Source organism: Pleurodeles waltl, chromosome 9 (assembly GCF_031143425.1).
Source record: "Pleurodeles waltl isolate 20211129_DDA chromosome 9, aPleWal1.hap1.20221129, whole genome shotgun sequence".
Classification (NCBI taxonomy): domain Eukaryota; kingdom Metazoa; phylum Chordata; class Amphibia; order Caudata; family Salamandridae; genus Pleurodeles; species Pleurodeles waltl.
Window position 1 is genome coordinate 867,094,516 of NC_090448.1, and position 23,209 is coordinate 867,117,724.

The 23,209-nt window shown below is 44.0% G+C and overlaps 1 protein-coding gene across 7 annotated transcripts in view; it reads left to right on the forward strand.

The window, feature by feature from the left end:
- ZC3H14 (zinc finger CCCH-type containing 14) overlaps positions 1-23,209 on the forward strand; it is a 223,213-nt gene that overhangs the window by 90,513 nt on the left and 109,491 nt on the right. For all 7 annotated transcript variants that reach the window (XM_069208142.1, XM_069208145.1, XM_069208146.1 and 4 more), the window contains exon 8: positions 14,233-14,333. In XM_069208142.1, the coding sequence (XP_069064243.1) occupies positions 14,233-14,333 (101 nt within the window). The remainder of the gene's footprint in view (positions 1-14,232; positions 14,334-23,209) is intronic.

A 23,209-nucleotide genomic window follows, 5' to 3' on the forward strand; every position in this document is an offset into this window, starting at 1 on the left:
CCTCCCTAAGGTCCTTCTTTAAAGTGAGACCAGAGGTAGTTACACTTACCCCTGGGCAGGTCAGAGTTGCAATGGAGGTCACCACCAGGCAGGTGGAAAACGTTGCTGGTGAGGGCAGGGAGGGGACGAGGTCCCCCCCCGCCATAGCCAGGAGAAGAACAGACGGCCCCAGTACTAGTTCAAATTCCAAATGATATGCCCGCAGAGGTTCAAGACTCCGCGCCTAAGTCGGCAGTGGTGGAGCCCCCTCAAGCTGCTTCGGTCATCTCCCCTTTACTGAGTTCCTCGTTGGAGGCGTTAATTTTGTCCATTTCTGAGGATGTAAAAAAAGGCTTTGCGAACTCAGAAGTAAATCAAGGGGAGATAAGAGAGGTTTGTGCTAATTTAGAGAAAAAAATTGACGGCGTAATGGAAAGAACGCAGGCCCTGGAAGAAGCGATGGGGGGTATGAAGGAGGAACTGGCAAAGCATAAGGGTGAGATCGATACATTGAAGAGGAGCGAACAGGCTCTAAAAAACAGGGTTGAGCAGATGGAAAATTATTCGAGAAGAAATCATCTAAAATTGCTGAAAGTGCCGGAAGGTGCGGAAGGGAACGATCTTAAAGCCTTTGTAGTATCACTAATCAAATCAGCAGTGGATCTGGAGGAGACCGAGGATGAAATCGGAAAGGATATTCAGAGAATCCATCGAGACCCCTTTAAGCTGCGAACGAACAGTAGAAGACCTCGGAAAATTTTGATAAACTTTTTGTCATACCAGATGAAAGAAAAGATTTTATCTAGAGCACTGAAACAGAAGTCCTTAAGAGTGGAGGATACTGTGTTTGAGATTAGGTCTGACCTATCCAGGGCTACTATGGATAGGCAGTGGGAACTGGGGAAATGTTTGGAGACTTTCAAATCTTTGGGGGTCTCGGTCCAGCTGAAATTTCCAGCCTTCCTTAGGGTTATGTATAACAACAAAATGTATAATATCAGAGACATTAGTGAAGCGGATGAATTATTGGTAGTGGTCAAAAATGGGCAGTCCACTGAATAAGGCTGCGTGTAATGTTTAATGGTGAAATTCTCCCAGGAACATGGGGGCGCTCTAAAATTTGGATCATTATGGTCCTTAGTTGGGGGGGGTTCTCCACAGGTGGGAGTGGGGGGGAAGGGGGCAGGGAGGGGGGGGGGGAGGTTCACGATTGAGGAGGGAGAGTTGGAAGAAAGTAAAAAGTAGTGCCTCGTTCAACCCAGTTATCTGTTACCTAAGATTGATAGATAGCTAGCAGGGAGAGAAGCCAGAGGGTGCAGAATATATCATTACAAATTCTTTCATGGAATGTTAATGGCTTAAGGGTGCAAGGAAGAAGGGAACTAATATTACAGTATCTGCAGGATTCTACGGCACAAATTTTTGTCTTGCAGGAAACGCATCTAACAAAGGTGGAGTGTACTAACATAATACAAAAACTGAGGTGGGTTCGAACATTTTCATGTACAGAACACAACTATCATAATAAAGGGGTGGCAATTTTAGTTAAACATGCACAACAGGGGGGTGTGGTAATCCTGGAGTCTAGATCAGATTTAGCAGGGCGATGGGTGATAGTCAAAATACAATTTGGGGGTCGTAATTTGGTCTTAGCAGGCTACTATGGTCCCAACTGCGACGATATAGAACCTTTAAAGCAGCTTTTTTCTCAGCTTCTTGAATTTTCGGTCCCGGTTATTTTGATGGGTGACTTCAACGTGGTATTAGACAATGAGCTGGATAGGCATAACTGTAAATCACGAGGTTCGCCTAAGTCGCAACAATATTTAGGGAGAATGATGAAGGAATTTGGTCTGTGCGATATTTGGAGGCAAAGGGCGGGGAATAGCAGGGACTTTTCTTTTTTTAATAAGAAATATAGACATGCGTCTCGAATCAATTATTTTCTATTAGATACGCGTCTGAGAGAGGAGGTGAAGAATATTGCATATCTGCCCTCGCATTTATCTGATCACTCTGCGGTGGTGTTAAATATGTGCTTTCGCCAGACAAGTTGTAGTGACCGGTGGACGATTGATCGGACCCTGTTATTAGATCAGGAGGTGTTGCTAAAGCTGCGTAAGGAAGCCAAATTCTTTTTTAGTGTAAACTTGGGCTCCGCCCCTTTATCTGTAGTATGGGACACGTTTAAAGCGGTCATTCGCGGGGAATTAAGGAGTTGTTCCATCCAGAAACATAAACGGCAGAAAGATGAGATTTATGCGCTGGAGCAGGAAATGCGAAAATATAAAGTTGAAATAATTGAAGCAGGGGAGACGGAGGCTTTGAGGGCCAGCTGGGATGGGTTGAGAAGTCAGTTGGAGAAGATACTACAGGGAAGAATCCAAAGCAAATGGGAAGCAAGCAAATTGGCCCATTTCGAATACGGGGAAAATGCGGGGAAGTTGTTAGCCTGGAAAGGCAAAGCTGATCGTGTTAGGAACTACATCAAGGAGGTTGAAATGGAGCATTCAGGGGAAAAAAGAACGGATGAGGCGGCAATAGAATCTGCTTTTCGAAACTTTTTTTCACAACTGTATTCGGAGGGGCTAGAGGTGGATGAAGGTATGGTAACGGATTGGATGGGGGCTGATATATTTTCAGGTTTATCGTCGCAGGAGAAGGAAGCACTGAATGCTCCAATTACGGCTGAGGAAATTAGGAGAACCCTGACTAGTAGTAAGTCGGGGACGGCGCCGGGCCCGGATGGTATTCCAGTGGAAGTTTATAAGGTATTAGGGGACTCAATTATCCAAGTATTGAACAAATTGTTTGGGGGGGATCCTGGAATTTGGCAATGATATTCTTTTTTCGTGGAATGAAGCTGTGATCTCCTTAATTTTGAAACCGGATAAAAATCCAGCGAAATGTGCCTCATACAGGCCTATATCATTGCTGAACAGCGATTATAAAGTGCTAGCTAAGATTCTAGTGGATAGGCTGAGTAAGATAGCGAATAATTTAGTGCACCCCGAGCAAAAAGGCTTTTCTAAAGGCAGATATTTGCATGAATTAACTTTCGAACTGATCGGGGCAATAGATATGGCCACAACGTTTGGGTCACCATTGGCAATTATTATCTTAGATGCAATGAAGGCTTTCGACCAAGTAAATTGGAATTTTTTGAAATCGGTCTTCAGGCGGGCCAATTTAGGATCCAAGTTTTGTGGGGTTATTGACCGGATGTATACATCCCCTTGTGCTAAGATCTTGGTGAACGGTAAACTTACGGGCCCTATTACAATTTCAAGAGGTACGAGGCAGGGTTGCCCCCTGTCGCCTGTATTGTTCAATCTGTATATTGAGCCGTTTGCTAGAAAAAAAATAAGACAAAATCCTCTTATCTCGCCCTTTCGCTGCAATGGCTGGGAAAAGAACATTTCTTTATATGCAGACAACTTACTAATATATACTAATAAACTGACTCTAACCTTTAACACAGTTAAAGATCTGGCTGAACAATTTGGAAGGATATCAGGGTACCGGATTAATGTGGGGAAAACAGAAACTATGCAGTGGAATATGGAAGTAGGGTCAATAGCAAATAAGCAGGAAATACGGTACCTGGGCATTTTAGTGACCCAAAATTTGAAGGACTTAGCGGAAAGGAATGCTCGAAAGTTATTAGTGGAATGTAAAGTTATGCTACAAAAATGGGCATATCTCCCTTTGACGATTCTCGGGAGGATAAATCTAATTAAGATGTTTATTCTGCCCAAATGGAATTTTGTGTTTTCAGCTATACCCTTGGCAACGCACAAGGGACACCTAGATAAAATGCAACAAGCAATAAGTAGTTTCATTTGGAACTCAAAGGGGCCGAGGATATCATGGAAAAAACTACGCAGAAGAAGGGAAAAAGGAGGACTGGCTCTTCCTGATTTGACATATTATGCGTGGGCTTTCTTGTTCAAAAACTCAAGGATGTTGTTTTTATCCCCAGACGGTTCAGCAGTGGGCAGAATGTATAAGGCTATGGTGTTATCTGAAAAAGGGGGCTTGCAGTCTTTTCTATTTAAATTCGGTGACCCTAAATTCTTCAAAAAAGTTAAACTAAAAGTGCTGCAAGGAATGGCAAGGAGCTGGTACCAGTTGAGACGGCGGTTAGGTGTACATTATTATAGCTATCAGGCCCCTATCTGGGATTCCCCGGGCACCCCAGAATGCTGTCAAGATATCCTCGCATTACCACTTAAAAGGGCAGGTGTGGAAAGGTGGGGGGAGCTTGGGCGAGATGGTACTTTACTCCTTTGGGATGAATTGGTAAGAATAACGGACGGTTCTCTGTCCAGGTTAAAATATTTACAGATAAGACAGTGGGAAAAATAAATTAAGGGGGGATTGGGAGTGGTAAATGCTCTGGAGGAGTCTTTTTTAGATCTGGCGGACTCGGCTCCGGTGAAGAGGTTGGCGGTTTGGTATTGGGAAATATTAGAAACTCTGGATGAGGATTTTGCCCTACCAAGCAAGTTATGGGGCAAGGTAATGTTAGGCGACAAGATAGGGTTATGGTGGAAGAAGTCGTTTGCGACATTGTATGAAGTAGTGAAGCCGGCCCCATTAAGGAAAAACCATCTTTATACTCTACATAGAGCATATATATCTCCGGCAAAACTGGCCAAATTTAAGAAGGGGGAGGTGATCAAATGTCCGAAATGTGGCGGTTAGGAGCAACGGATATACACATGTTCTGGGACTGTCCCGCTATCCGGTTGTTTTGGGAGGAGGTTTTTAGGGCATTATCATTTATGTTAGGCTGGAAAATTAATGTATCACTCCCATTAATTATATTTGGGCAGCTTCAGGATGAGGGGATATGGAAAAGGGTGAACAAAACTAATCGTTCATTTTTGTTCTATGTAATTGTGCTGGGCCGGAATGAAATCTGTAAAAACTGGTTGAAGGAGCACCCTCTGAGCTATACAGACTGGTTGAAGGCAGCTCTCCGTGCGGCGAATATGGACCTACATGTGCAGGGCTCTAAGAGGAACGTAGAAATGTGGTAATCATTATTAAATTGGCAGGGAGTAGCCTAAATCTGTTCCCCTGCTAAGTTCTGCTTCTTTGTATCCATGTGAAACTGACTTAGTTTTTTTTTTTTTTTTTTTTGCTCCAGTCCAATGATTAAGCACCGTTTGACGCCTCGGCAGGTTTGCTTAGGCAGACCGGGAGATACAAAGGTGCATCCCCTGACTTGAGTCTCTCTTCTTAGTCAAGAGGGCGAAAAGGTTACAGGAACTAAGAGGTGGCTCAGTAAGCGGGGCTGAATGAGGACAACAATAAAAAAATAAAAAACACAGAAATCATCAAAACGAAAATGGCTCTCCCGGCACGCAGGAGAGCCGATACTACAATAATCACAGCATTCAGGAAACTTGCCCCATAATGCTTTACTTTCACAAAACATGTTTTCTCATAACTCTGTCCTAGGAAAATGGGACCACCTACAAAACAATGACCACATTGCGCTCTTTCTGTCTACATCATCAGTGGGACCCCACACTCTGACAGTGGGGACTTCAAAATAATAACCCCTACCACCATTCATTATCTTTTTTTTTTTTTTTTTAATAGTTTATTTATTGTATATTAGAGAAAGACAACATACAACAATACAGAAACAGAACAACCCGCAGAGCTAAATACACGAGAATATAAAATCCAAGCCCCGTACAGTCCCTGGGCCCCACCTGTTAAGAAAAAACGCAAATAATTCACTAATCGATGCGCTGATCAAGGCTCCCCCACACATCATTAGGGGCCCCAGTCTCGGCTAGGTAAACATAACCGCTACAGTCTGAGCTCAGGGTGGTTCACAACTAGTCCATCGGGCTAAAAACTGAATGCAAAACACGGGAATAGGAAGAATGAAAGGAAAAGAAAGGAAAAGAGGGCAGGCAGAGGGAAAACTCACAAGCACATACAACGACCAGTGTCACTCTTCCCACTCCCTGAGAGAAGAGCGAAGGCGCACAAAACTCCTAGACTCATAGGCTATCATGCAATGCTAACACAGCCATATTATAAGGCATCCAAGAAGGAGCGCAGCAGAACCCAGATATCCCTTGGCCGGGAACCCTCCGGTGTCAGCTCCCAAAAAATCATCAGCTGCTCCTGACAAAAGGAGGTATCGCGCAGCCAGTCAGATCTACGAGGGGCCCGACCCCAACCCCAGCACATCACCACTCTACTCTTAGCTAGCAGCAAGAGAAGGCCCACCAGCTGTCTATGAGTTTGCCGCACTTCATCCACACATCCAAGCAACGCCAGTCTTGGGGAAAAGGGCAGCTCCAACCCGGTCATTTCCTCAACATCCTCATGACCTCCACCCAGAAAGCATGCACCTCGGCACACTCCCACGCAAGATGCAAAAAACCAGCATCGGGCGCACGGCACCGCTCACAACATGCGTCCGCACGCAGGCCCATCGAGCAGAGACCGCTAGGAGTATAATATAGGCGGTGCAGAAATTTGAAGTGGATCAGGCGGAGCCTGTAGTTGGGTGACAGAGCTCTCATGTGCGCACAGCATCTTTGCCATGCCTGGTCAGATATAGGCACACCCACGTCCACCTCCCATCACATTCTGGCCGATGCACCTAGGTCACCCCTACGCTCCTGAACACAATTATACAGTTTGGGAATAAGTTTATGCGGCGTCTGAGCGCGGCACAGCACCTCCAAGGCTTGACACTCCACTAGTGGGTCTGTAAGACCAGAGAATCGCGCTTGCAGCATTGCGCAGACATGCAACACGTATAGCCGCTGCAACGCTGTAGCGTGTCCATCCTCTAGCGCTTCTCCAGGGGAGATCAATCGCCCGTCAACAAACCAGTCCCCCACTTCAGTTAAACTTGAATTCCGGAGAAAGTCACGCAGCTGCCTATCGCGGAACATCTCAAGATCCTCAACCGAAAGAACAGGCAGCGAAGGAGCGAAGGCAGAGCTCGCAGCAGCGCCATCCAGGCCCGAGCGGTGCACGCCACCGCATCAGCACCTCGAGGCCGGGAGGGATTACCCAGGACTCGGGTCAAATCGTCCGGCCACACCGAATCACTTTCCAGGTCAAGATGCGGCAGATAACGGACCGGCTGCAACCAGTAATACGCAAAGTGCGCCTGAGCACAATAATAGTATAGCTCCAGATCCGGGACAGCAAGGCCACCCAGCTCAAATGGTAACGTCAGCTTCTCACAGGCAATACGAGGTTGCCCACCGGCCCAAACCAATTGTATTAGAGCAGAACGGAGATGTTGCAGAAAGCTTGCCGGGAGTGGGAGCGGGAGGTTAACAAACAGATACAGAGACTTTGGCAATATCACCATTTTCGCAATGGCAATACGCCCTAACAGCGAGAGCGGTAACGAGCGCCATGCCTCAACTTTCCCCTCCAACCACGATAGTGCCTTACCATAATTAGTCAGCCAGAGGGTTTCCACATTGCAGCTCAGCCAGACCCCCAAGTACCGAACAGGACCATCCGCCCATTCAATTGGGTACCGAGAGGGGAAATTCGCCACCCCGCGGATAAAGGCGGCACCACAGACTTGGACCAATTAATCTTAATCCCAGAAAAGGAACCAAAGCGTACTATTTCATCCAACAGAACGTCCAGATTGTTGCGCGGCTCACGAACATACAGCGCAATATCGTCCGCATACATGGATATCAGAATAGACCGCTGCCTGAACGGCATACCCTTATCACTATGGTGCAGGCGCAGCCATGCTGCAAGAGGCTCCATTGCCACGGCAAAAAGTAACAGGGACAGAGGACACCCCTGGCGAGTTCCGTGGGCGACCGGGAAAGAGTCAGAAATAGGCCCATTTGGACGCAGCCTGGTGATGGGGGACGAATACAGCAATCGGATCAATTTCACAAAGCGCGCACTCAGTCCCACTCTAGCGAGCAACGCAAACATGTAGTCCCATGCCAGAGAATCAAAGGCTTTAGCAGCAACCAAGAACACCGCAGCCACTTCCTCCGCGACCCCCCATAGTGCCCACCACTGCAAAAAATGTGCGCAGATTATGGGATGTGGATCTAAACCCAGACTGATCCGGAAGCACCAGCTTCGGAAGCAAGGGCTGCAACCATGCTGCAATCATTTTGGACAATAACAATATTAATCACAGAAAGCGGACGGTACGAGTCACAGCTGTGCGGGTCCTCACCAGGTTTGGGTATCGTGACAATTAAGGCCTCACAAAGTGGGGCTGGAAGAATCCCGGTCTCTAGTGACTCCCCATACACCTCTAAGAGATAAGGTGCAAAAATATCGGAGTACTCTTTATAAAACGCAGGAGTCAAACTGTCCAGCCCTGGTGATTTGTCACTCTGCAAACTACCAATCGCCGCAACAACCTCTTCCTCTGAAAAAGGGGTGTCAAAATAAATGCGATGAGCATCGTCAAACCAGAGGAGAGCAATATCAGAGAAATAAGCCTGAGCAGCAGCAGCGTCTAACTCCATCGGCTCCATATACAAACTCACAAAAAATTGGGTGAAAGCCTGCATAACATCCCTTGTCCCGACCACAGGTCAACCCCCCCCCCCCCCCCCCCCCCCCCACCCCGGGCAGTCAATCTCAGTAACATAGCTACTCGCCCATGGTATGCGCGGCATGTTCGCCAACGTGCGGCCAGCCCTCTCCCCCTCACCATATCGCCGCGCCCAGGCGTACCGTCCCAAGAAGCAAATCTCCTGGAGAGAGAGGCCTCCTCATACAAGGACACTGCACGTCGCAGCTCCGCAAGTTCCGCATCGGACCAGTCCGCCACCAGTCCGCTCCAGATCCGCTATCTGCCCCTCCAGATCCGCCAGCTCGTGGCGCAGCGCCTTCAGCACACCGTGCTGCTTTGAGAGGCACACTCCACGAATGACCACCATGAATGCCTCCCACAAAGTACCAGCTGAGCTCACAGACCCACAATTGTCAGCAAAGAAGTGGAGCACGGCCTCACGAATTTGCTCGCGGAATACCCTGTCCCGAGGTGGCCTGTGCGGCAGCCGCCACTAAAAAGTGCTCTCCAACCCACAGGGTACCTCCAGCACCAGCCAAACCGGCGATTGGTCTGACAGAGTGCGAGACAGGTGCTCCACAGAACAAGTCCAGAGCTCCAAATCCCTCGTGCCACATAGTTAACACACGTGCCCTCTCTAGCGGCACCATGCCTTACCCTCCACAAATCTACTAAAGCACCATCATCCATCACCGACTGCAGAGCTCTGACGGCCGCAACATGCTGCACTACCACCATTCATTATCTTTTTAGGCTTTCTCCTGGCTGGAACTTTTGTTTTACAGCTGAGAGAAGTTATGGTTTATAGGCCTTCTTTGTAATATCATTGCAATAGGCCTCTTAGCCTTGAACATGTGTAATGCACTACACCCTCTAGGGGCTAAATCTATGGTTATACTGCATTACTTTTTTCCTTTCTTTTTTCATGTGGTTATGCTCTCTAAGGACTGACTGTATGGTTACATGACCATGTTTCTTCCAAATGCTACTTTTATTGTGGTGTCCTCTATGGACTGGTTTGAGCATTGCAGTCAGCATACTAGAATATTTGAGGCACAAAATGTCGCCACATAATGCTTTGCAGGGCATTACTTTTACAAAACGTTTGCTTATAACTCAGCCTGTGGTGGTTCTAGGACCATGGGACCGCCTTCAAAACGCTCTTTCTGTCTACATCATCTCTACGTCCCCAAACTAGGTTAGTGGGGAGCCCAAAATAATAACCCGTCCCACCATTCAGTGTCTTTTAAGCTTTCTTGTGGCTAGAAGGTTTGTTTTTACTGCTGGGAGAAGTTTTGTTTCAAAGGTCTTGTTAGTGATGATATTGCAGTAGTCCTGCTAGCCCTAAAAAAAACACTCTATAGGGACTAGGTATATGGTTATACTGCATTACTTTCTCCTATTTTATTTATGGGGTTATGCCCTCTAGGGTCTAACAATATGATTACATGACCATGTTTCTTACAAATTTTATTTTTGATATGGTGCCCTCTCAGGGCTGTATTGAGCATTACAGTCTATTGCCAAATGTTTATATTATAATTGTATGTGTTTTAATAATCTCTCCTTACAATTATGACCATGATTCAGGCCAAATTAACATCCTTATTACACTATGACTGTTTGAACATGATATGTTTGGGTGACCCTTCTAGTTTATTTCTCCTCTCTGGCTGTTTTGTGTCTTTTTTTGGGGTAATTGTGTTAGCCAGTCAGCAACTCTTATGGTGGAGTGGTATTCTATTGGAATTAGCATGGCAGATTTAAATTAGAATGCTAAGTGGCAACATTTCCATTTTTTCTGCAGATAGAGGAAGAAGATAAATGGAAGTGCTTTATTTACATGCAGGGCCACTGGAATTATATGGCAGGAAAAGACTAGATTATGAGGCAGGGTTGACCAATTTATGTGGCAAGAAAAGTCCAGTTATGACTTTACAATGTTCTAACTCAAGCAAATGGGACACCTATTCCATTACAAATGCCTGTTTCTGTAACTGTCTTTGTTCTTTCTGAACACGCCACCCTTCCTTTCTTTTTTTTTTTCAATTACAATTATACTCAGGGCACAGGTGCAGATGCAACCCATTCAGCAACCTAAGATGTCTATTTTCGTTGCACTGATGACTTTTGCTTTGTGTAGTCTTGTGTAGCCAGCAACTTCATCCCTTCTGATGAGCTTGACTGGCAAACCTTCCTAAGTAACAATAGCAAAATAAGAGATGTTTTGTTTCTATTTTTGCCAGCGCCTAAGACACAAGACTGCCACTGAGAAGATTGGTACCCAGCAGCAGTAGCCTTCTGCTGCTACTGTAACTTTCATCTGATCTAGTGTCCCCTGCCTGGACATATGCAACATTCCCCCTCCACTAGTGCAGCTGTACCATGTAGCGTAGAAGAGAGGCTAATGCAAGCAGACAACACTCAAAAGGCTGCCTCTGCATGGCTTCTCATTTAATTTTGTCAGAAAGGTAATTTTACATAAAGTACTTGCCATTCAGCCCTCTCTCCTGTCAGCCTTCTGCAGTGCTTGATTGCTTTTTTATTTGCTTTTTGTTGTTTGGCATTGCCTTTAATGTCCCACATATGTTTGCCAGTGCCAAAACAACAATGGTAGTATTAAAGTCATTAACACCTGTGATGACTTCTGTGGAGCCTCTTTGTCTCTTTGAAACATTCAACTTGCACCGTCATCACCCTTGCATAGCAGTATTGCTAGAGACATTTCTGGATCCAGCCTTGTTTCTGGTAAAGGGGCTAATAAAAGATTTTTTGGGAGACTACATGTGGGAAGTTGGCTCTGTATGTGCTATTTCAAAGTAAGGAATAGCATGCACAGAGTCCAAGGGTTCCCCTTAGAGGTAAGATAGTGGCAAAAAGAGATAATACTAATGCTCTATTTTGTGGTAGTGTGGTCGAGCAGTAGGCTTATCAAAGGAGTAGTGTTGAGCATTTGTTGTACATACACACAGGCAATAAATGAGGAACACACACTCAGAGACAAATCCAGCCAATAGGTTTTGTTATAGAAAAATATATTTTCTTAGTTTATTTTAAGAACCACAGGTTCAAATTCTACATGTAATATCTCATTTGAAAGGTATTGCAGATAAGTACTTTAGGAACTTTGAATAATTACAGTATCATATATACTTTTCACATAAAACACAAATAGCTGTTTTAAAAGTGGACACAGTGCAATTTTCACAGTTCCTGGGGGAGGTAAAGTAATGTTAGTTTTAGCAGGTAAGTAAATCACCTACAGGTTTCAGTTTTGGGTCCAAGGTAGCACACCGTTGTGGGTTCAGAGCATCCCCAAAGTTACCACACCAGCAGCTCAGGGCCGGTCAGGTGCAGAGGTCAAAGAGGTGCCCAAAACACATAGGCTTCAATGGAGAGAAGGGGGTGCCCCGGTTCCAGTCTGCCAGCAGGTAAGTACCCGCGTCTTCGGAGGGCAGACCAGGGGGGTTTTGTAGGGCACCGGGGGGGGCACAAGTCCACACAGAAAGTACACCCTCAGCAGTGCGTGGGCGGCCGGGTGCAGTGTGCAAACAAGCGTTGGGTTCTCTGTAGGTTTCAATGGGAGACCAAGGGGTCTCTTCAGCGGTGCAGGCAGGCAAGGGGGGGGCTCCTCGGGGTAACCACCACCTAGGCAAGGGAGAGGGCCTCCTGGGGGTCACTCCTGCACTGAAGTTCCGTTCCTTCAGGTGCTGGGGGCTGCGGGTGCAGGGTCTTTTCCAGCCGTTGGGATTTTAGAGTCAGACAGTCGCGGTCAGGGGGAGCCTCGGGATTCCCTCTGCAGGCGTCACTGTGGGGGCTCAGGGGGGACAACTTTGGTTACTCACGGTCTCGGAGTCGCTGGAGGGTCCTCCCTGAGGTGTTGGTTCTCCACCAGTCGAGTCGGGGTCGCCGGGTGCAGTGTTGCAAGTCTCACGCTTCTTGCGGGGATTTGCAGGGATCTTTAAATCTGCTCCTCTGTAACAAAGTTGCAGTCTTTTTGGAGCAGTGCCGCTGTCCTCGGGAGTTTCTTGTCTTTCTTGAAGCAAGGCAGTCCTCTGAGGATTCAGAGGTCGCTGGTCCTTGGGAAAGCGTCGCTGGAGCAGGTTTCTTTGGAAGGCAGGAGACAGGCCGGTAGGACTGGGGCCAAAGCAGTTGGTGTCTTCTTTCTTCTTCTGCAGGGGTTTTTAGCTCAGCAGTCCTCTTCTTCTTGTAAGTTGCAGGAATCTAAATCTTTAGGTTCAGGGAAGCCCTTAAATACTAAATTTAAGGGCGTGTTTAGGTCTAGGGGGTTAGTAGCCAATGGCTACTAGCCCTGAGGGTGGGTACACCCTCTTTGTGCCTCCTCCCAAGGGGAGGGGGTCACAATCCTATCCCTATTGGGGGAATCCTCCATCTGCAAGATGGAGGATTTCTAAAAGTTAGTCACTTCAGCTCAGGACACCTTAGGGGCTGTCCTGACTGGGCAGTGACTCCTCCTTGTTTTTCTCATTATTTCCTCCGGCCTTGCCGCCAAAAGTGGGGCCGTGGCCGGAGGGGGTGGGCAAATCCACTAGCTGGAGTGCCCTGTGGTGCTGGAACAAAGGGGGTGATCCTTTGAGGCTCACCGCCAGGTGTTACAGCTCCTGCCTGGGGGAGGTGTTAGCATCTCCACCCAGTGCAGGCTTTGTTACTGGCCTCAGAGTGACAAAGGCACTCTCCCCATTAGGCCAGCAACATGTCTCGGTTGTGGCAGGCTGCTGGAACCAGTCAGCCTACACAGATAGTCGGTTAAGGTTTCAGGGGGCACCTCTAAGGTGCCCTCTGGGGTGTATTTCACAATAAAATGTACACTGGCATCAGTGTGCATTTATTGTGCTGAGAAGTTTGATACCAAACTTCCCAGTTTTCAGTGTAGCCATTATGGTGCTGTGGAGTTCGTGTTTGATAAACTCCCAGACCATATACTCTTATGGCTACCCTGCACTTACAATGTCTACGGTTTGGCTTAGACACTGTAGGGGCACAGTGCTCATGCACTGGTTCCCTCACCTATGGTATAGTGCACCCTGCCTTAGGGCTGTAAGGCCTGCTAGAGGGGTGACTTATCTATACTGGCATAGGCAGTGAGAGGCTGGCATGGCACCCTGAGGGGAGTGCCATGTCGACTTACTCATTTTGTTCTCACCAGCACACACAAGCTGGCAAGCAGTGTGTCTGTGCTGAGTGAGGGGTCTCCAGGGTGGCATAAGACATGCTGCAGCCCTTAGAGACCTTCCCTGGCATCAGGGCCCTTGGTACCAGAGGTACCAGTTACAAGGGACTTACCTGGATGCCAGGGTGTGCCAATTGTGGATACAAAAGTACAGGTTAGGGAAAGAACACTGGTGCTGGGGCCTGGTTAGCAGGCCTCAGCACACTTTCAATTCAAAACATAGCATCAGCAAAGGCAAAAAGTCAGGGGGTAACCATGCCAAGGAGGCATTTCCTTACACTACATATGGATGAGAAGAAAGGTTACTAAAGGTAAATAGTTATTTTTTTGCAGCCCATTAGTAGAGAATGTTTTAAATCTCTCTCTTAGTTAGTTCCATCACGAAGTATGAAGAAACAGGCCGAATATCCCAAACGTATTGCTAGAGGGAGTCATATCACTATTACCTTGAGAATGTTTTTGTTTTATTAATCTTATGTCTTTTACATACTTCTGTTTTTAGACCTACTTTACCACCTTGCAAGCAAGCCAATAAAAATTTGATTTTGAAGGCCATATCCGAAGCCCAGGAATCAGTAACAAAAACAACAAACTACACAGCAGGTAATTTGTTATGCTTTGCAGCGTCTTTCAAGTCTTGTATGTTTTGCAACTAAGCTTTGTGCTTCCTGCTGTCCTTAGAGTGATGTCTTGGCCATCCATTTTCAGAAACTGGATATTGAGTCAGCCACAAAGCTAGAAGGGACAACACAAATATTACAGGTTACGACAATAAGGCAACTATTCTAATAAACATTTGTGAGGTAGAGTGGGCCAGAGGAGAACGCATAAAATGGGAAAACAGGACTCCAGGAGTGGAACATTTTTTTAAAAAGTTAAGATTCCAGCATGGATGAAACTGGGAAACACACTTTCCCTTTTTCATCATTCAGTGAAAAGGGCAGACATGGGGTACAGAAAAAGAAATTGCAGTTGCTCTTAGCAAAATAGCTGAGTACGACTAAGAGATCCTTCAAGCCGATGGAAGATTAGTACAAGATTACTTGTGCTCCAGAATGTCAGTTTTCTGAGGAACGTGATAGCCACATATGCAGATAAATTGACTTTACCTAACTACCTACATTCATGCAACTAAACATACTTTAAAGCCTAGCATTTAATCATTCTTCCTTAATAAATAGAAATCTGCAATACACAAATTATTTTTTGTTAAAGTCACAATTCACACTGATTATCTTATGTTCTTCAGAACACACCCATACAGTTTGTGAAAGGAAAACAAGAGTAGGCCAATGTGAAAGGTATTCCTTCAAAGACATCTATATTTGTGCTTCGAGCACGAGGAAATCCTGGAGAGTTTGCTTAAAAATTTAATTCTTGGATGCCATTTTGGTCTGATATTAGTGGACCGGAGACTTTGAGGTTGCATACATTACAAGAAACAATATTTGAGAGGACTTCTTGCTGGTTTGGTCCTGGTTAACATAACACATTTGCTGATTACACAGGCACTAGGAATGTACTAAGCATTTTCTTTAGGGCACAGCGAGGCACAGCAATCATCCTAAACGTTTCAAAGCTGTTGAAGGGAGGAAAGTGAGGACTTGAAGCTATGAATAAATTAGGTGAGAAGAGGAGGAAGTTGACTAGTCATTTGAACAGTATTGGATTGAAGTGTCAGGATTCAAGCTCTAAGGTCAACCCTGAGAACATTGAATCCTACTATGAGGCTTAAAATAGTGAATGTAATGAAGGAGGCCCAAAACTGCAAACTCTGAAGCTGTGAAAATGTTCACATCCTGTAGAGCCAAACAAACATCTAAAAGCAAACTCGAAGCCCTGACAGAGAAGTCACCTGAAGAGCTACTGTTCCCTAGTAAAACTGATTACATGTGATTTTTATTGAAACCAGATCTCTATCTTGAAAAATGTATTTAGGTTACAGATTCTGGTGTGGAGGTTTAAAAATGTTAAAGTCCTTTTTGCTTTAATTTGTAGCATCATGTTTGTGTTGGACATACCAAAACCCAATTGTTAGAGGTTTTTAAATATTATTATTAAGAATCTTTTAATTGTGTTTTCATTTTTGTGCAAAGAACACTAGTGGCAGAGAAGAGTGCACATTCCACCCTCATCAGTTTTAGGGGATTTCACAGACAATGTTGGTGATTAAAGGATAATACAATCCAGTCTTCCTTGAGAAGGAGTGGTGATTGAATAGCATGTACCTCTTTCACTTGCCCCATTTGTTGTATTTTGTGTGCATTTCCTATTGCAGTATATCAGTTTATTTGTCAAAGTGTAGCAGTCCATTCTGCGTAACCATGTTGCCTTGTCTGGAGGGTATCCTGCTTTCTGTTTTACTATATCATCCCTCTTTGCAGTGATCAGACCCAAGGCCTTCTGTTGCTTTTTCTGACCAGCAAAGAAGTTTTAACATAAATGTGTGTAATTGTGCTGTTTTAAAATAATGGGACAACACTATAGTTGTAAACAAAGAACTTATTTTGTCCACACAGAAGTTAACTGAAAAAAGTAAGACCAACAAAATTAAAATCTCTAAGGGCAATGGCTGGGTTAAAATAGTTTATGTACAGCTATTGGTTGTTTAATAGTATAGCTGGTTCTATAAACATTTACAAGGTATATCCAGTAAATAAACTTGTCCCATGTGTATTTACAGAAACTGGTGGGGGTCAAGAAAATCCCCTTTATCTCACGAGGATTTCCCAGTTTTATGCAGAATGCAATTCCAGCAGTTTCTGTAGTTCTAAAGCAGTTGTGTGCTTCTGGCCTAAGTTCAGGACTTCAGCCCTCTGGGAAAACATTGCACACCAGTGTGTTTTACAATTCTTCAACAGCACATCAGTGATCTGGATGAAGTTGTTTAGATTGGAAAGCATGTATTTGTAGATCATGGTCTCTTCTTCGCAAAAGCCACATACATTTCCTTCATTATCAAGTTCCCACAGCCACTGTGAAAGATAAAAAGTGAGGTATAAAATATGTGAATTGATCTGTGCCACTGGTAATTACTCCAGGCTGCTAATCAGTTTTTTGTGATTTTCTGTTTTGCTCCTTGTTCTACTGCTGACAGGAACTAGCAATGGACAAGTCAGTTTTGGCACTAACTAAAAAGATATTTAAAAAGGACTGTCAGGCAACCACTTTGCCTAGAGATTGCATGCCTCTTTAGTGCCCTATGCAGTTGTTTTTACTTCATCATCATAATTTTCTAATTTATTTTAGGGGCATAAAACTCATAAAACTCATAAAAACAATACACAATATAGTATTGATACAAGATATAAATATAAAATGCAAATTGTGTATCTACAAAGTTATTGTCAAACTATTAGCAGTCTTCCCAAGCAGAAGTCAGGTTGTGGCTGGTATTACAATTCATTTGTATACAACAGATCCAGAGCTGGGCATCATCCAAAATGTAACCAATCCTTTGCGGTCAAGTGTCTTTTCAAAATCGAAAGTGTGTATGGAATCATGATTGAAATGCAGAGACAGGTTTATAATTTAGGAAACTGTCTGTCAAGCTGTTGGCTTTTGTATTTCTATGGTATTGTTCTATGAAATCGCTCCAGAAAGTAGATTTTACAGTGTTCAAGATGTCCCTTTTTAAGGTTAAGGGGTTATTCCAAAATGTATCAAGCCTGATGATCTGATAACCGGATCTTATACAGTGACTTCAAGGTATAGAGTGTGCCTTATCGATAAACAAGAGCTCTTCAAGGCTTTTTCTATATGACCACAGCCTGGTCCAAAAAATAATGGGTTTACAACACCAAGATCCCCAATCCTCCTAAGCCCTATATCAAAGACTAAGTGCATGATGGGAATGCTTTGGGGCAAATTAAAAAGGGATCTTAGAAAGCCATTCTCTTTACAAGTCAAATCTTTGATGTTTCCTGTTCCCCAAATGTCTGCCCCATAGTGTGATGCACTTTGTACCTTGGCACAATAGACCTCAGTTACCAGCAAAACCGGTCTTGATATTGTGGTTTTATACTTCTTGCGGAAGATCTATCTCACAATATTGCCCACTTTTTTGTATGTGTGATTTTCAGATATGCGTGTTGTCAACCCTACTTTCAAGGTAGTCAATATTTTATATACCTTCTGGAGACAAATGCCCTTCATCATGCATCCACACCAGTAGGTTTTGTGGGGGTTGAAAATCATAAACTTGGTTTTGGATATATTCATCTTCAGACCGTGGAGGCAGCAGAACTGCAATCTCACCGGGGTTCTCAAAATCGAAAGAGTGTCATCCGCAAATAAGAAAGCTGAACTTGAGGGTTCCTTCTAATTTAGGGGAGTCGTGTGTATCCAGTGAGGTAACTTATAATTTACATATAAAGAAAACAAATAGAGGCATGTAAACACCCCTGTCATACCCCTCTCCCATTACGAGTGCGATCCGTGAATTCTTCTTGACTACAGCAACGCATTTTGCGTAATTATCTTTGTAGAGTCTTGTAAGGATATTTAGTTAGTGTGAAGGAATACCCATTGATCTGAGGGTAGACCACAGGTACTGCTCCAGAGCAAAAACAATAGCTGCTCTCAGGTTTGTAAATGCCACATACAATTTATCTTTTGTAACAGGTATTCCACATAATTAGGGCAAAACGGAATATCTGGTCTATTGTACTAACTTTAGAATAAAAGCCTGCTTGCTGGGCAGAGTGTATCTGGGATTTGGCTATCCACTCCAGTAGTTTATCAAGTATTTGATGACCAAATACTTTCTGCAGATTGTGCAATAGTTCCCCGGAAAACTCCTATTGCCCTTCTTAAAAATGAGAAAGATTTCCACTTCACACCAGGAGTCGAAAAGGCTACGTTTTAACAAAGCCCTTTTGAACAGAAGATAACCACAGGGGACCCATTCTGCAATCTAAGAGTGTTACAGAACCCCAGGAACCTTAACGGACCCGGGCGCTTTACCAGGATGTAGAAATTTTATGGCTTTGACATTCTCTTCCAGAGAAAAAAATGGGTGCCAAGACCTACGGGCCGATTTATATTTTGTGAATGAGTGTCCTCTAGAGGTAAAAAAACAGCAGGGTATGAATTGTAAAGCTGCGTTAGGCAATCACTTGCCAAAAAGCAAATGCGTCTTTTCTTTTCAATGCTTCCAGAAGATCAGACTAAATTAGAGCAATCCATTTGTGCCTAGAAGTTAACACTATTTATTTGTATGTAGATCAAGCCTCTCCAATCCCTTTTGGGACACGTGATTAAACAACTGTGAATAATAAAGATTTTGACTTTCAACTTTCGTTGGAGAACCAAATGCTATCCTTGGATAATGGGGATTTAAGTGGTAAACCATGTATGCAAGGGATTTTTTAAAGCCACAAACAAAATAGTGTGGAGTTGTATGAATGGGATCTCACTGATACGGTGTTAAGCAAATGGCCTAAGAGGGTGATAAATAGATCACAGATTTGGGTTAGAATGTCTGTTTTGAATGTCAGATTTTGCCGTTTGAGTAATTTTCTATCATTCCCAAGGGTTAAGCATATCCTGGAATACTTGGGTTCAGCTGTGGAATCGAAAAATATGTTATTCCTCAGGGACAATTTTACTGAGTTATGATCGTTATCAGTTTTTGGTACTACGCCAAAGTCTACAGGCAAGCCCATAATTCCATGTCCAAGATTACATGATCTATTCTGCTGTTACTCCCCCCTCTAGAAAACATGTATGATCTGTATGCGTCAAACCTAGTGCACCCATTGCTTCCCCCTAGTCCATGCAAGAGAGTTATGGATGCTAACTGGATGGCTGTTCCGTCCATGATTTAATTGGGTCAACATCTAGCTTTTGTATGCCTCTTGCTTCAGCCTCTTGATCAGTAGAAGTGTCCACGTAGTCTCGTAACTTGTATGTTACATTAAAGACCAGCTAAGAAAAGGAGGGAAAGGGAGGTCTAGCTCTAACGCTGGATATATGATTGAATAAAAAAACATTGGTGAATCCTTATTCTTTTGCATAGAGTGGTTATAGATGTTGTCCAACTTCTCCATTAGCCCTTTCCTCCCCTGGACTGTCAATCAAATAATGTCGGGCTATCTATCACCAATTTTTTAATTACTCAATTTAGGGATATATTAACCCATAGTACAATTCCGCCTGTAGGGTGACCGGCTCTAGTCGGGGCTTCTTCATAGCTGTAATTTGTGTAACCAGATCCAAATAGCAGTTGTAGGGACTAAGGGCCTGATTTAGAACTCAGCAGAGGGGTTACTCTGTCACAGCAGTGACGAATATCCTGTCCGCCGAAATCTAAATCCCATTACCAGCTTGAGGGGGTTTAAAATCGAGGGGTAGCGTATCAGGATTATGGGGCACCAAGAGTGTCCGCTCATATCTCCTGTAATCTGTATTAATTAGCACTTGGTCCTATTGACCTGCTGTCCTGAGACCTCCCAATTGAGACACAGGATCTCAAGGCATCTTGGACCCACTAACGTATGTGGGCATCTCATCTAATGAGGCGGGCTAAAGGTTTAATTGCAAGAGCAAAGAGCAGTGGCAGCAAAGGACATCCTTGTCTGGTGCCCCTGCATATAGGAAAAGGTGATGATAGTACTCCATTGTCTCAGACGTCAGCGTGGTAGCAGTTTAAAGGAGAGCAATGAGCTTATCGAATAGGGGCCCAAAGCCTGCCTTTTTCAGTACCGCCTCAAAGAATGGTCCACACAGTGGTATCAAAGGCCTTCTCAAAATCAATCAGGTGTAAGGCCTGGGGCTGGGAAGCTAGTGCACATGAGAGAGGGTGATTTGCACTCTACGGATACAGTGGCAGGTACTCCTATTCGGCATGAACCCGCATTGATCCGAGTGGTAGGGCCTGATTTAGCCGAGTCGCTGGTACCTTGGCAAATACCTTGATATCTGTATTTATAATGGCAATAAGCATACACAAGAAGCACATGTCCGCAGATAAGTCTGCTTTAGGTAGTACGACAATGATGGCAACATCTATTTTAGGAAGGAGCAAATTAAGGGTGCCAGAAGGTGGGGAAGCAAGAGGAATCAATAGCGTTTGAAAAACGTGATCGGAAACTCATCTGGGCCAGTCATTTTACCTGAAGTCAGGCTTGGTATGGCCTTGTTAATTTCTTTGGCCGGGATCATCTGGTCGAGGTCTCGAGCCAGAGAGTTGGGGATTGAGGGCAAAGATATTTCATCTCATAATCGTAACATGAGCTCTTGCGATAATTGGGGCATTTCCATGTAGAAGGTTCAATCATATTTAGCAAAGGTTTGGGCTATTTCAAACGTACACTCATGAAGAACACCTTGAGAGTGCTAACGCGCCTGGTCCTTAATAAGTAAACTTACAAGGGGACGCGTATAAGCCGATGAACCTTTTGGATCGCATGGAGTATACTAATCACGTAGTGACCAGTGGCATCAATAATCAATGTAAATCAATCAGTAGCCACTAAGAGAATTATTAGTCAGTAAACAATTATAACCATCATTCATGAATAACCACAACTCAATAAAGCGTTTAAGAATTTTATTTCCCTATTGATTACAATTCTAACGCATCTGGCTATCTCAACTTTATTTAATCAGCTCAGAATTATTTTATTAGTGACCACCAATAACACAATCGAATCAAAACTTTAGGAAGCATATATTCAAAAGCTTCAGCATAAGCCAACAAAATGGATATAACGCCATTAATAGCAGAGTTCAGCAATCTATCTGTCAATCATTTGTCACTGTCCGCGTCACCCAGGAAAGAACCTTCCTATACCAGATTAGCATCAGCATGTGGGACTTCATGCAAAAACAATTTAGAAAAATATGAATTTGGAAAACGTCTAGCTAGGAGAAAAACTAAAAAACAGCGCAGTTGGTACCTAGAAGAAAAGGCACAAAGTTAATCAGTTACATTATCATAACTATCTATCCAGGGAATGGGTCAGTAACAAAGTCAGTCTTCGTCTTCAGGTCATCAATAGATCAGCAACCCCTTAGGCTCTCAAGAGTATAAGCCCAACGACAGAATCTCGAACCACATCTCCTAACGTCATCAAATCTCCCCCCGCATCTCGCATTTGCCCTCGCATCTGCTAAATTCTGAAGTTTTAGCCCTTTGTCATGACTTTTTATTAGAATTTTTCAGTCCATCCCCCTAATCCCTAATTGGTCAATCAATCAGCAGATATGACTCTAACTTATAATATTAATTTTACAAATCTATGAGTTCTAATATTTCTTATTTCTCAGTTCATGGATTGGTCCACTGTACTATATTTTCATCATCCGGCTCTTCAGGTATTGAAAATGTTGCATGTTCCTCTTCTGTCAGTGCTCTCATTGTTCAAGTCCTGTGAAAGTACATTTAGCCTATTCTACACATAATTGTATCAATTTGACTTCATCATCTCCTGTCCGTCGATACATTACAGAAAATTCTAGCTAAGCAACTTTAACATGAGGGTGGTTCAGGGTCAGGTCAGCATTGTCACCTTCCTCCAGCATGTTCTACTAAATCAGCTTATTTATGAGGCCTGGCAAATAGGCCACGACCTAAGCTAAGTTAATTCTACATATTAATGCAAAACATAGGTTATACATCTCAATATGACATAGTACTACATTATTCTTATATATTTTAAGTATTTCAAACATTTTTAGTTAATTTTAGTGTAACTTTCATATAAGTGACCGCGTGCACATTATTTTCTCTACGACTAATTTCTCTATGAACTTTTCGTTAATTAAAACATATAAACATTTGTTGATATTTCCTATTAGCATATCTGCGTCAACAAGAGTTTAGGATGGAGTGACAATCAGGAATGTTGTATCTTTTGTGAATAGCCAATATAGTAGCTTGCTCGATTTTTCTCTATGTTCATACTCCTGTTGGGTTGATGCTCTTCAGCATCGTTTAGCTTCTATCAAGGAAACCTGTCACAGAGTAGACCTCGCCAACATCAGTTGTCGATGATCTCTCCAGGTGGGTGATGAAGTGCCGGTAGTTCCAGCGAGAGGATCTGGTCCTCTACTTCTGTCACTTGTTTCAGTGGTGGACTTCCTTGCTCCTAATGGATCCTTTGATCACACCCGTAAGATTGGGCCTATTAGCTGTCCATGGGGTTCTGCTGGAAGTGAAAGAATTACTATTGAGTTCAAAGAAGACTGATTTCTTCCTCTCCATATGCGGCATAGTCGCAATCTTTGAGGTGCCAATTGTTAAGGAGCCACAGGGGAGTGGGTATACGATTCCCCCGTCCGTGATCTCATCCCCCCAATGTCCTTGGACAGTGGAGCTTTCAGCGTCCTATTGCCCTCTCCCAGGCCTTTTCTGGGGTATCAAAGAAATACTTTGAGGCATTATATATTATCTTCAAGTGAGCCATAAAAAGAAGTATGTTTTGAAGATGTAGAGCACGTTGTTTCTGTTTGACCTCCTCGCAGGTGCTTCGGCA